Source organism: Lampris incognitus, chromosome 2, assembly GCF_029633865.1.
Source record: "Lampris incognitus isolate fLamInc1 chromosome 2, fLamInc1.hap2, whole genome shotgun sequence".
Lineage (NCBI taxonomy): Eukaryota > Metazoa > Chordata > Actinopteri > Lampriformes > Lampridae > Lampris > Lampris incognitus.
The window spans coordinates 18,749,572-18,762,104 of NC_079212.1; the positions used below are offsets into that span (position 1 = coordinate 18,749,572).

Below are 12,533 nucleotides of genomic sequence, written 5' to 3' on the forward strand. Positions count from 1 at the left end.
TAAAACCTACTGAGTCATGTGTTTTAAATGTCTATTGTTATTTTTTACCATGAGTTTGAGCCTCCTCATAAGACTCATTTTTGATTTGATTTATTTGGTTTTGGCTGGGTACATCAATTTCTTTGTATTGTTAAGTGAGCGTTTCTTTCCTTTGAAACCCCCTCCCTCTTTTTGGGGCCTTGAAAAGGGGCTTCTTGTTGTTTCATTTAGTTAAGGTGGGGGGCATTTCTTTTTTTTTGTCTTCAAACAGCTCATTGTTTCAATGGTTTACAAGATACCTTATGGTTTTATTAATTTAAGTTTGTTTGGACGTTCAGGATCTGGGACAACTATCTTTATCATCCCTCATCTGTTTTAGTTTTAGAGAATTTATTTCAGATAAGTACAACATTACAGACTTCGGAACATTTGTAGACAACTTGGATAAAATGAAAGTCAGATTCATTTCACTGCATGAAAGTGTTTGTGGTTTACTAACAACTAACATACACACTGATCATATCATAATTTCATTTTTGTTCTTCATGGTTAAATGGGTTGACACAATGTGTTCTGTTCTTGTGTAAAAAGAGGGGTAGTGGGAATGAGGAATTGAAATTTAGAATGGTTGTGAGCCTTCTTCTGTACAGTTTTCTTTGATTTTTACTTCATAAGAAACAAACGGATACGAACTTGGATCATAGCGGAAGTTTCTGAAGAACACTGAATCACGTTGACTACGAATCTTCAGAATCCTAGAATGACAGTGTTTTCAGTGTTGTGCAGTTTCTCTCTGAAAGTTTTTCCCTCCAGATATTGTCACCACCTGCTCCTCCCCCTCCTCCAGACGAGCTGGGTAACACCCCCACTCCCGTGGTACCGGGTCCAGGGGCCCGGGGTATGCTCCACGGGAAGACAACCTCCCGGCTGGACAGAACAAAGAGCAACCCGCCACATAACGCGGCTGTAGGAGCTGTGTCTGTGTGAGGGTGGTCTCCAAGGTGTCCCGGTCAGCTTCCGGGTGAGAGAGGAGGTGAGGGTGGTCTGCTCCTGGCCCAGCCAATCCTCCAACATGAAGACCCTCTGGTTGTCTAGATGAGACTAGCACCAGCTTCCTAGCTCTGGAGACCATAGGTTTGGGTTTGGCTTTGAGAGTCCGAAATCGCCTTGCCTCTGTGGAGTCTGTAACCAGTGACAACTTTGAACGTTTAACTGCAGCTGAGTCCACCGTCAAAATGCTCCGAACCCAAAACCTGTCTCTGCAGGACCGAATCGACGACCTCGAGAACCGATCTCAGAGGACCAATCTCCATGTACTGAACATTCCTGAAGGTGGTGCGGCCGGTAAAGATCCGGTGCAGTTCATGTCGGAGATGCTGATGCTAATACTGGGTCCTGATGTCTTTTACTCGCCGAGTCATAGCAGCATCACTTTTCCCGGGTGTCCTGCTACTCCTCACCTGCTGCATCGTGCCCATAGTTCTGCGTGTGATACGCGGCCTCATTGCTACTCAGCTCGTGTATTATCACCTCCTTGCCCAACAGGACGGGGACCTTGTTTCGTCTCCCTCCTCTCCACCACTGCTGTTCCCTTCTTCCACGCCCCCCCACAAGGACTTCGGTTCTGAATCTTCCTACGCCTCCTCCGATGACAGTGACTCCCCCGTTTGAATGATACTTTATGACGAACACTGGTTAAACCTTTCAATTCCGGTTGTTCTGATGTCTGTATATCATTTCTGTATATGCATGTTATGTGTGCCGATTTGTATTATTTCTAAGTTACGTGTTACTTTTTATTATTGTGTGTGCGTGATATGTGTGCTGATTTCCATTATTTCCCTGTTACCTATTGCTCTCATTGTTCAATAATGAACAAAAGGGGGGAATTGTGGAGTACAAAATGTACTCCATATGCACACCGTATGTACTCTGTAGTTTTCCACTTCTCTGTGTGTATGAAACTTCTCACTCACTGCAGACACACATATCAACTGTTATCATGCTTGCCTCCGATGGGGCCACATACCAACTGTTATCATGCTTGCCTCCCCGTTGCCACATCCCAGGAACTGCCTGGTACAGCAAAGACAGGTGCAACGGACCCACAGACACACACCGGACACAGAACATGATTAACGTAGATGTTTTCCTGCATTCCTTTGTAAGACAATACCTTGGTTAATGCAAGGAACATAGGGTATGACGCGACGGACTGCTCTATAAAAAACCACTACCTCCAGCTCAAGTTAGAGCATATCCTCACAGGCTGACTTCTGTGACTATATGACTCTCCATCTGCAGATGCATTAAAGATTCTCTGTTTGCTCCAATATTTGTCCGATGATTATTCTTCCCAGAGGTTGCTGGGGCAAGGGCCCATTAAAAGGATAAGAAAAATCCACAACAGCGCCTCCTCTGGTCGGTCGGAGCACCTGTTTGGGGGGGGGGACTGGGGGGAATAGTGTGATCCTCCCATGTGCTACGTCCCCCTGGCAAAACTCCCCATTGTCAGGTGAAAAAAAGCGGCTAGCGACTCCACATGTATCGGAGGAGACACGCAGTTGTCTGCAGCCCTCCCCAGATCAGCAGAGGGGGTGAAGCAGAGATCAGGATGGCTTGGAAGAGTGGGGTAATTGGCCGGGTACAATTGGGAAGGGGGAAAAAAAAAGGGGGGGTTAAAAAAAAAAGTAAGGACACATCGTGATATATATCGACCAATATCGTGTATAAGTCCATATGATAATCGTTATAATTTCTGCATTGCTAAACACTAACCTGGACTTCCCTATATTGTTAAAACATCCCAAGGGGTTTTTTATATACCCACCAGTGTTGCAAGTCCCAGATTGAATATGAAGCAAAACCACTAAAATTTAGACCTAGTCCACTACTGTGCCAATTCCACAGCTGAGAGATACTTATCCACATTCCTAATGGTTAGAGTTTGTACCACGGCACAGTGGCCCAGTGGTTAGCACTGTTGGGCCGTCCCAGGTCCTTTCTGTGTGGAGTTTGCGTATTCTCCCTGTGTCTGCGTGGATTTCCTCTGGGTGCTCCCGTTTCCTCCCACCATCAAAAAGACATGCATGTTAGGGTTAATATTCCTGTCTGTGCCCCTGAGCAAGGCAATGGAAAGAAGAACCGGAGTTAGTCCCCAGGTGCTGCAGCTGCCCACTGCTCCTAGCTACGCAGCTAGGATGGGTTAAATGCAGAGAGTAAATTTCATTTGTACGTATGTATGTACAAAATGACTAATAAAGTGTATTCTACTCTATTCTATACATCAACTGTGACAGCCAATGTACATATAAAAAAAAAGATCAACTCTCAAACACGATTATCTAAGGAGGTGAATTAACTGAAGAATTCGATAGACAGCTGGTAGAAAGATGGATAATTACTTTATTCTAAGAAGCGTACTTTGTAATAGTGTGCAAAGCTTTGTACACTATTCAAACTATTACACTATTTCAGCGGTCGGGAACCTATGGCTCGCGAGCCATATATGGCTCTTCCGGTGACGGCATATGGCTCCCAGACAATTTTGAGTTGAAAATTTTTTTTTTTCAAAAAAATCAGTTTGGAACTGATTTTAAAATACTTGTGATATTTCTTAATAATACTGTGTCATTTTAAAGTAAACAGAAATTAGTTTTGAAGATAAATTTCACGGGTCACGGGTCACCCGTGGGTCGGGTCGGGAACCAATGGCTCGCGAGCATGTCCGGGTCATTGTAAAGGTGAAGAAATCAATTTTATCAGATAGCCAACTAGTTTATCCGCTTCAACCCTTGTAACGGAAAAGATGGCGAAAAGAAAAAAAGACGATGATTACCGTGCATTCCAGGCTGCGTGGACAGAGGAATTTGCATTTGTGGAGAGAGCAGGATCTGCGGTATGTCTAATATGCAATGATAAAATTGCATCGATGAAACGGTCAAATATAAAGCGGCACTTCGATACGCACCATGCTTCATTTGCATCGAAATATCCAGCGGGGGACAGCAGGAAAAGGGCATGCGAGGAGCTACAGCGGAGAGTGCAGACGAGTCAGCAGCAACTACGTGTGTGGACCAAGCAAGGTGACGGGAATTCCGCTAGCTTTGCGGGGGCTTTGGCAATAGTAAGGAATGGAAAGTCATTCACAGATGGCGAGTATGCCAAAACATTCATGCTTGATGTGGCCAATGAACTGTTTGATGACTTCCCAAATAAAGACAAGATAATCAAACGAATAAAAGACATGCCCCTGTCAGCAAGAACTGTGCACGATCGTAGCATCATGATGGCAAATCAAGTCGAGGAAACACAAATTAAGGACATAAACGCCGGGACATACTTTTCTCTCGCGTTAGATGAGTCAACAGACGTTAGCCATCTATCTCAGTGCAGTATCATTGCCAGGTATGCTGCAGGTGACACACTGCGTGAGGAAAGCTTGGCTGTTTTGCCAATGAAAGGGACAACAAGAGGAGAGGATTTATTCATGTCTTTCATGGAGTTTGCTAAAGAAAAAAAACTACCGATGGATAAACTTATTTCTGTCTGTACTGATGGTGCACCCTGTATGTTGGGGAAGAACAAAGGATTTGTAGCGCTTCTCCGTGAACATGAAAAGAGAGCCATCCTAAGTTTTCATTGCATCCTGCACCAGGAGGCGCTTTGCGCTCAGACGTGTGGCCAGGAGCTTGGCGAGGTGAAGTCTCTGGTCATTCGAGTGGTCAACTTTATTGTTGCCCGAGCTTTAAATGATCGCCAGTTTAAAGCTCTGTTAGAAGAAGTTGGGAATCATTATCCCGGTCTGCTTTTACACAGCAACGTGCGTTGGTTGTCAAGGGGGAAGGTGCTCAGCCGTTTTGCAGCTTGCCTGAGTGAAATCCGGACTTTTCTTGAAATGAAAGGCGTCAAGCATCCTGAGCTAGACAACACTGACTGGCTCCTGCAGTTTCACTATCTCGTGGACATAACTGGCCATCTGAACCAGCTCAATGTGAAAATGCAAGGTATTGGAAATACAATCTCATCCCTTCAACAAGCAGTGTTTGCATTTGAAAGCAAGCTGGAAGTCTTTCTCAGGGACATTGAAACAGGTCGTCTTCTGCACTTTGAAAGACTGCAACAATTTAGAGATGCATGCTTAGCAAGTGACTCCACTCAACATCTGGATCTCCAGCAGCTAGCTGGCTTTACGTTCAATCTCCTGCAGTCATTCAAAGCACGTTTTGGAGAATTACGTGCGCGCACTGGTCTTTTCAAGTTCATCACTCATCCACATGAGTGTGCAGTGGACAAAATCGACCTGACATGCATCCCCGGGGTCTCTATCGGAGACTTTGAGCTGGAAGTTGCTGACCTGAAGGCATCAGACATGTGGATGAGTAAGTTCAAGTCACTTAATGGAGAGTTGGAAAGTCTTGCGCGACAGCGAGCAGAGCTGGCGAGGGAACACAAGTGGACAGAAATTAAAAATCTTCAACCTGAAGACCAGCTGATTCTTAAAACTTGGAACGAGCTTCCTGTGACATACCACACAATGCAGCGTGTGAGTATTGCCGTATTGACCATGTTTGGCTCTACATATGCATGTGAACAGTCTTTCTCGCATATGAGGAACATTAAGACCAACCTACGCTCACGTTTAACTGATGGAAGCCTCAACACCTGCATGAAGCTCAACCTCACCACGTATGAACCAGACTACAAGGCCATCAGCAAAACCATGCAGCACCAGAAGTCGCATTAAAAGTAAGACATATTTAATTTATTATACGTTAAAAATACTATATGGCTCTCAATGAAATATATTTAGAAATATTTGGCTTTTATGGCTCTCCCAGTCAAAAAGGTTCCCGACCCCTGCACTATTTATATGTCTGTCAAAAACAGAATAAGATATCAACGTGCACTGCAGCAAACAAAAGCAGAGGAAACACCTGAAAAGCAATACAAACGGGGATGGAGGGCTCCGTGTAACTCCTGGGCCTGTTGGGAATATTCATTCTCTGAGGTCAAACCCTATCTGCATCCACGGACAACCTCAATGACCTGCATCTGAAAACGGGAGATTCTGACAGCGCTCGCAGCCCGCTTTAGAAGCATCAGGTTGGAGATGAAGTCGAGTCAAAAAATTTCTTAAGTGCCATGGAAAGAATGGTCGGGAGACAATTTACAAAAGGTCAACAGAAAATTCAAAAACATGTACTTTGCCAAAGATATTTCAGTAGTTTGGTTAAAAACAATAGAATAGAATACTCTTTATTAGTCATTTTGTACATACATACAAATGAAATTTACTCTCTGCATTTAACTCATCCTAGCTGTGTAGCTCGGAGCAGTGGGCAGCTGCAGCACCCGGGGACCAACTCCGGTTCTTCTTTCCTTTGCCTTGGTCAGGAGCACAGGCAGGAGTATTGACCCTAACATACATGTCTTTTTGATGGTGGAAGGAAACCGGAGCAACTGAAGGAAACCCACACAGACACGGGGAGAACATGCAAACTCCTCACAGAAAGGACCCGGGACAGCCTGGCGTTCGAACCAAAGACCTTCTTGCTGTGAGGCAACAGTGCTAACCACTGCACCACTGTGCCGCCCAAGTATAATAAGCAAGTAGTAATACCACTAGTATGATGGAAAATCATCAAGGGGAAAAAAAAAAGGACTGCGTCTGGTTCCCCGCAATTTAAGGAAAATAACATTAACATCTACATTATATGTAAAATTATTTACTCTGTCATCAGTGACTTAAATTGTAATAAAGCACTAATATTGATCTTGTTTCAAACACTTATTATTGGTTCAAACAAGAAGGCAATCGAGGCACTCCAAATATTTGAAACCCTGATGAAGACCTACAGTGGTTGAAACATGTTGGCTTTTTCATAATTTAGCCATTTGCAATCAAGGCATTTTAATATTTCCTTCCTTGCCATTACATTTTCTCATATTTAGAGCTCCTGGGTTGCCTTCTTGTTTGAAGCACTCAATTTTCCCCTGTGTTCCATGAGCACCCGACACATTTCTGATCTACGTTTGATCATATAGAGCAACCAGTCATCTTTTTCCCTTTTCACTTATTGTTGGTTGCTGGTGTTTACAAACCAGAGAAGAGTAGGTCAGATGCAATTTGGGCACTGTAAGAGGAATCAAAGCGCAATGACTGCACTCAAACTGTAGCTGCGCTTTTTGATTTCTAAAAACCCAATCACTTTGAAAACACGTAGGCCCGTGCAACAGCCTTATTTTCTGACAGCTGTTTTTTCTTTAATGAAATCATGGCCTGGGTAATGTTTCTCAGTGGTGCTCCACAGTTCATCTTGGAGCAGGTTGGCTCTGTACCGACTCCTGTCATGTCTCCATCCCGCAGGAATGTTCTATAAACAAGAGGTGTGTCTGCTCCGGGCAACACCTTTAATCGTTTTCTCTTCTCTTAGTCCCCCGCAGGCCACTCTCATACCACTGATAACTCAAAATGCTGCCAAACACCAGAGTGGTTCAATTTGAAAGGATAGAGGGAAAACAAAAACTGATTTATTCTTGTTTTTTTGGAGTTCAGATAGGTTTACCTTCGCTCACCTTTCAGTTAGGCTTGTTAGGGCTGATCCTGTTCTCAAACACTGCCTGAATCCACACAATTCATTGTCACAGAAGGTTGGGCCGACATTTTCTTTTATTCTCATTCATGTTCAGTAAGCTTTCGGTGTGTCTACTGTATGTGCATTCAAACTGGAACCCTTCTCCAGAATGCTGCAATCCTTGAAAATGGACAAAACTGAAGTCTTTGCGGCGCCCAGTGTGAGGTCAAATGTGGCCGTAATGAGCAACACATATCCACCTATTTCCCATAAACATCAGCAAAGTGTACCATTTGTGTTTGTCTTTATGTGTGTGTTCGTACATAAGCAAAACTCACCTTTAGGCCTCTGGATACAGGTATGCTGGTTGTCACTTAGGAAGAATCCTTCTCTGCAGCGGCATTCATAGCTGCCCATCATGTTGACACAAATCTGCTGGCATCCACCATTGCCTTCCGAACACTCATCCACATCTGCCAGGACACACAGAAGAGAAAATGAATTCATTCAGCTCAAGACCGAACTACTTCACTGCAGAACTAAAGACCCATTTGAACACAAGAGCCAATTAAGGAAAAGTAGACTAGCGTTTGGATGAACCAGACAAAATGACGGAGCACTTATTAGCCAGGAAGAGGTGGTTGGACGCTAGAAGTAATGCCATTTGAGCAGTTATACTCAATAAAAAAATACTAGTCGAAGTTAAGGAAAATGAAAGACAACGAAAAATCTTAAACTAAAAGAGTGCATTCAGTAGAGTGCAGATCCCTGCCAACAGTCTCATAAAATACATGTATCGGGAGAAAATCATAGGAGGAGCAAGATGCTGCGGAGGACACAGGAGCACTCTCAAATTTCCTTGTCCCCCAGGTGTCTCCAGAGGCTGATATGGTATATACACTCACCGGCCACTTTATTAGGCACACCTGTCCAACTGCTCGTTAACGCAAATTTCTGAACGGCCAATCACATGGCAGCAACTCAATGCATTTAGGCATGTAGACATGGTCAAGACGATCTGCTGCAGTTCAAACCGAGCATCAGAATGGGGAAGAAAGGTGATTTAAGTGACTTTGAACGTGGCATGGTTGTTGGTGCCAGACGGGCTGGTCTGAGTATTTCACAAACTGCTGATCTACTGGGATTTTCACGCACAACCATCTCTAGGGTTTACAGAGAATGGTCCGAAAAAGAGAAAATATCCAGTGAACGGCAGTTCTGTGGGCGAAAATGCCTTGTTGATGCCAGAGGTCAGAAGAGAATGGCCAGACTGGTTCGAGCTGATAGAAAGACAACAGTAACTCAAATAACCACTCATTACAACCGAGGTATGCAGAAGAACATCTCTGAACGCACAACACGTCGAACCTTGAGGCAGATGGGCTACAGCAGCAGAGGACCACACCGGGTGCCACTCCTGTCAGCTAAGAACAGGAAACTGAGGCTACAATTCGCACAGGCTCACCAAAATTGGACAATAGAAGACTGGAAAAACGTTGCCTGGTCTGATGAGTCTCGATTTCTGCTGCGACATTCGGATGGTAGGGTCAGAATTTGCCGTCAACAACATGAAAGCATGGATCCATCCTGCCTTGTATCAACGGCTCAGGCTGGTGGTGGTGGTGTAATGGTGTGGGGGATATTTTCTTGACACACTTTGGGCCCCTTAGTACCAATTGAGCATCGTGTCAACGCCACAGCCTACCTGAGTATTGTTGCTGACCATGTCCATCCCTTTATGACCACAGTGTTCCCATCTTCTGATGGCTACTTCCAGCAGGATAACGCGCCATGTCATAAAGCTCGAATTATCTCAGACTGGTTTCTTGAACATGACAATGAGTTCACTGTACTCAAATGGCCTCCACAGTCACCAGATCTCAATCCAATAGAGCACCTTTGGGATGTGGTGGACCGGGAGATTCGCATCATGGATGTGCAGCCGACAAATCTGCAGCAACTGCGTGATGCTATTATGTCAATATGGACGAAACTCTCTGAGGAATGTTTCCAGTACCTTGTTGTATCTATGCCACGAAGGATTAAGGCAGTTCTGAAGGCAAAAGGGGGTCCAACCCGGTACTAGCAAGGTGTACCTAATAAAGTGGCCAGTGAGTGTATAAGAATCATATCGATTTTTTAAACCCAAATCTGGTTGATAGATACAGCTTAAGGTCATATAGTCACCCCCCCCTCCCCGTGTTCCTTATTTATATTTCAGGAAGTTGGCAACTAGGAGAAGGAAAAATACAGAGGCACTGCCAGCGTATCTCCTCTTCTCCAGTGCTCGGACTTAGGCGAAAAACCAGCTGAGGAGCTAGTACTCAATTGTGGTATAAACAGGTTTTTCAAAGGTTTTGAATCACCGCAACCACGAGAGGTGCTTGATCATACAGTCATAAATGTGCACAGAAATTATTAGACTGACAGGCCCAGTAGTATGAGCGATATCCAGTGGACAGATACACGCACACATGGACATAAAAACCAGTGTTTTTCCTGCTATTATAAGATTTTTGCAAAGCGCCCGAGTCGATTGAACGGAAAATATGGGAATTTTTTTTTCTTTAAGCTAAAAAAAATCTACCTTATAAAAATGTTTTGCCTGTCAGTCTGTGGATGAGCAGCCTCCTAGGTGGACCCTCGCATGAAGGCGACCAATATGAACTTGCACGGGCAGCGACAAGAATATGCAACACTTCCTGTTACAACTACAACCTAGAAGGTGTTCCTTTGTAACTTTTGCATTATCAAAATTCTTGTAATAACTTTTGATCATGTCGCTGCCTGATCTGAGTCAACTGTAGATGTGAGTCGCGCATGTGTGAGCATAAATGGTTAACCCATCTTTATTATATTATGAAAATAAAGTCAGAGGTTATTATTTCAGGTCCATCCAGTGTTGCTCCAGTTCTCCTGTGCTGAGATCCACAGTGAACGATTAATAATAATAATAATCATTACATTTATATAGCACTTTTCTAAACACCCAAAGTGCTTCACATCGAAGGGGGTAACTCACTTCAACCACCACCAATGTGTAGCACCACCTGGGTGATGCATGGCAGCCATTTTGCACCAGAACACTCACCAAACATCAGCCTGAGGTGGAGAGGGAGGAATCATTGAGCTAATTACACAGGGGGATGATTAGGTGGTCAGATGGGGGGAGCCAGGTTGGGAATTTTGCCAGGACACCGGCAAACACCCTACTATTTGTGACAAGTGCCATGGGATCTTTAATGACCACAGTGAGTCAGGACCTCAGTTTAACATCTCATCAGAAGGACGGCATCTCCTACAGCACAGTATCCCTGTCACTTCACTGGGATTTGAGATTTGTTATTTTTATTAGGACCAGAAGGCAGACTGCCCCCTACTGGCCAACCAAGACCATTTCCGGCAGCAACTCGATTTCCCCAGGAGGTCTCCCATCCAAGTACTAGCCAAGCCCACACCTGCTTAGCTTCCGTCATTTGGCAGAGCCAGGGTACATGATGGTATGGCTGCCAGCATGATTTGCTGACTTGCAAAATACTATCGACTTCTCCTTTACTTCAAGACTCGTACCCGAATACATAATATTTTGACACTGTCTCTGCCCAATCTAAGTCAACTGTAGATGTGAGTCACGCACACGGTTGACTTAGATCGGGCAGAGACAGAGAGCACTGGCGGTCGAGCGAGCTAGTGGTTGAATGAAGAGAGGGAGCAGCAGAAGCGAGAACAAACGTTTTTCAAAGGCTTTGAATCACCAAAACCATGACAGGATCTTGATCATAGTCATAATTGCAAAAAAAATTTAGGCTGATAGGTCCAGCAGTATGCGAGATTAGCCGTGGACACACACACACACACACAATATATATCCAGGCTAGACTACCGCCTGGCAGGGATAAAAAGGAAGTAATTCAAAGTGACACTCTTAAGTCACTTTCATCAGCCATTTTATGTCCCAAAATTGTTCTTCCTTCACTCCCAGTATAAACAATTTTCTTTTTTATTTACAAAAAGGAAACATTCATCTCTCCTAACTTCCCTCCTAAGCCATCAAGTGTGCAAAATGCTACCAAGGTGAGGTTTCAAGTGCAAAGGTCATAAATCAAAGAGAGATAAAAATCAAGAAAAAAAAAGGCTGTGTGGATATTCTTAAAAGCCAGGGGAGCTTGTCTTAAGATGTCTTTGGCGGTGGTGTCTCTCCTAATGGTTATCCGACATGGCAGCACACGACTCCTGCTCTGAAAGCCTCCAACTGTGCAGCACTAAGCTGTAAAAATGCGCACGCAGCACAATTCTCTGGCAAGATGGAAACCTGATCCACCTGGGTCCGAGTACCTGCTGATGATGAGTGTCTGTCAGCCCCCGTGACGGGAGGAATGCAGGGAGACATGATAGAGTCGGCAAAGAATTGAGTTGGGGGGGCTGAGAGGAAAGCAGAGGTGAAAAGGGGAGAGAAAGTGTTTGCAGTATGAGAAGAGACATGGGGGGGGGGGGCATTTCAGCCATGTGAATCCACCTCAAATGCACAAGGGGGGGGGTACAAAAGAGGCTCCTGAAGCCTTGGTGTGCCACAGGGCACAAGCTGTTAAGATTAAGACAGACAATATAACTGAACCACAGCTGCTCATCAATCACACCGCTAATCCAAGGTACTTCTGAATGTGCTGTTCTACATAGCTGAAATAAAACTAAGACACTCATAGACGTGACGCACAACTGTCATTGTGAGCAAAAGGATTCCGGATTGTCATTTCAAATTTGTAATTGGAAGTAAGCCTAGTATTGACTGCACATTTTCAGTAGAAAAGCTATCAAATTATTATTATTATTTCCCCCCCCCTTTTCTCCCCAATTGTACCCGGCCAATTACCCCCTCTTCCGAGCTGTCCCGGTCGCTGCTCCACCCCCTCTGCCGATTCGGGGAGGGCTGCAGACTACCACATGTCTCCTTCAATACATGTGGAGTCGCCAGCCACT

The 12,533-nt window shown here is 44.5% G+C and overlaps 1 protein-coding gene across 1 annotated transcript in view; it reads right to left on the bottom strand.

The window, feature by feature from the left end:
• The window catches only part of scube3 (signal peptide, CUB domain, EGF-like 3), a 112,990-nt gene that overhangs the window by 56,366 nt on the left and 44,091 nt on the right, over window positions 1-12,533 (bottom strand). The window contains exon 4 of the mRNA XM_056272826.1: window positions 7,895-8,029. Coding sequence (XP_056128801.1) covers window positions 7,895-8,029 — 135 coding nt within the window. The remainder of the gene's footprint in view (window positions 1-7,894; window positions 8,030-12,533) is intronic.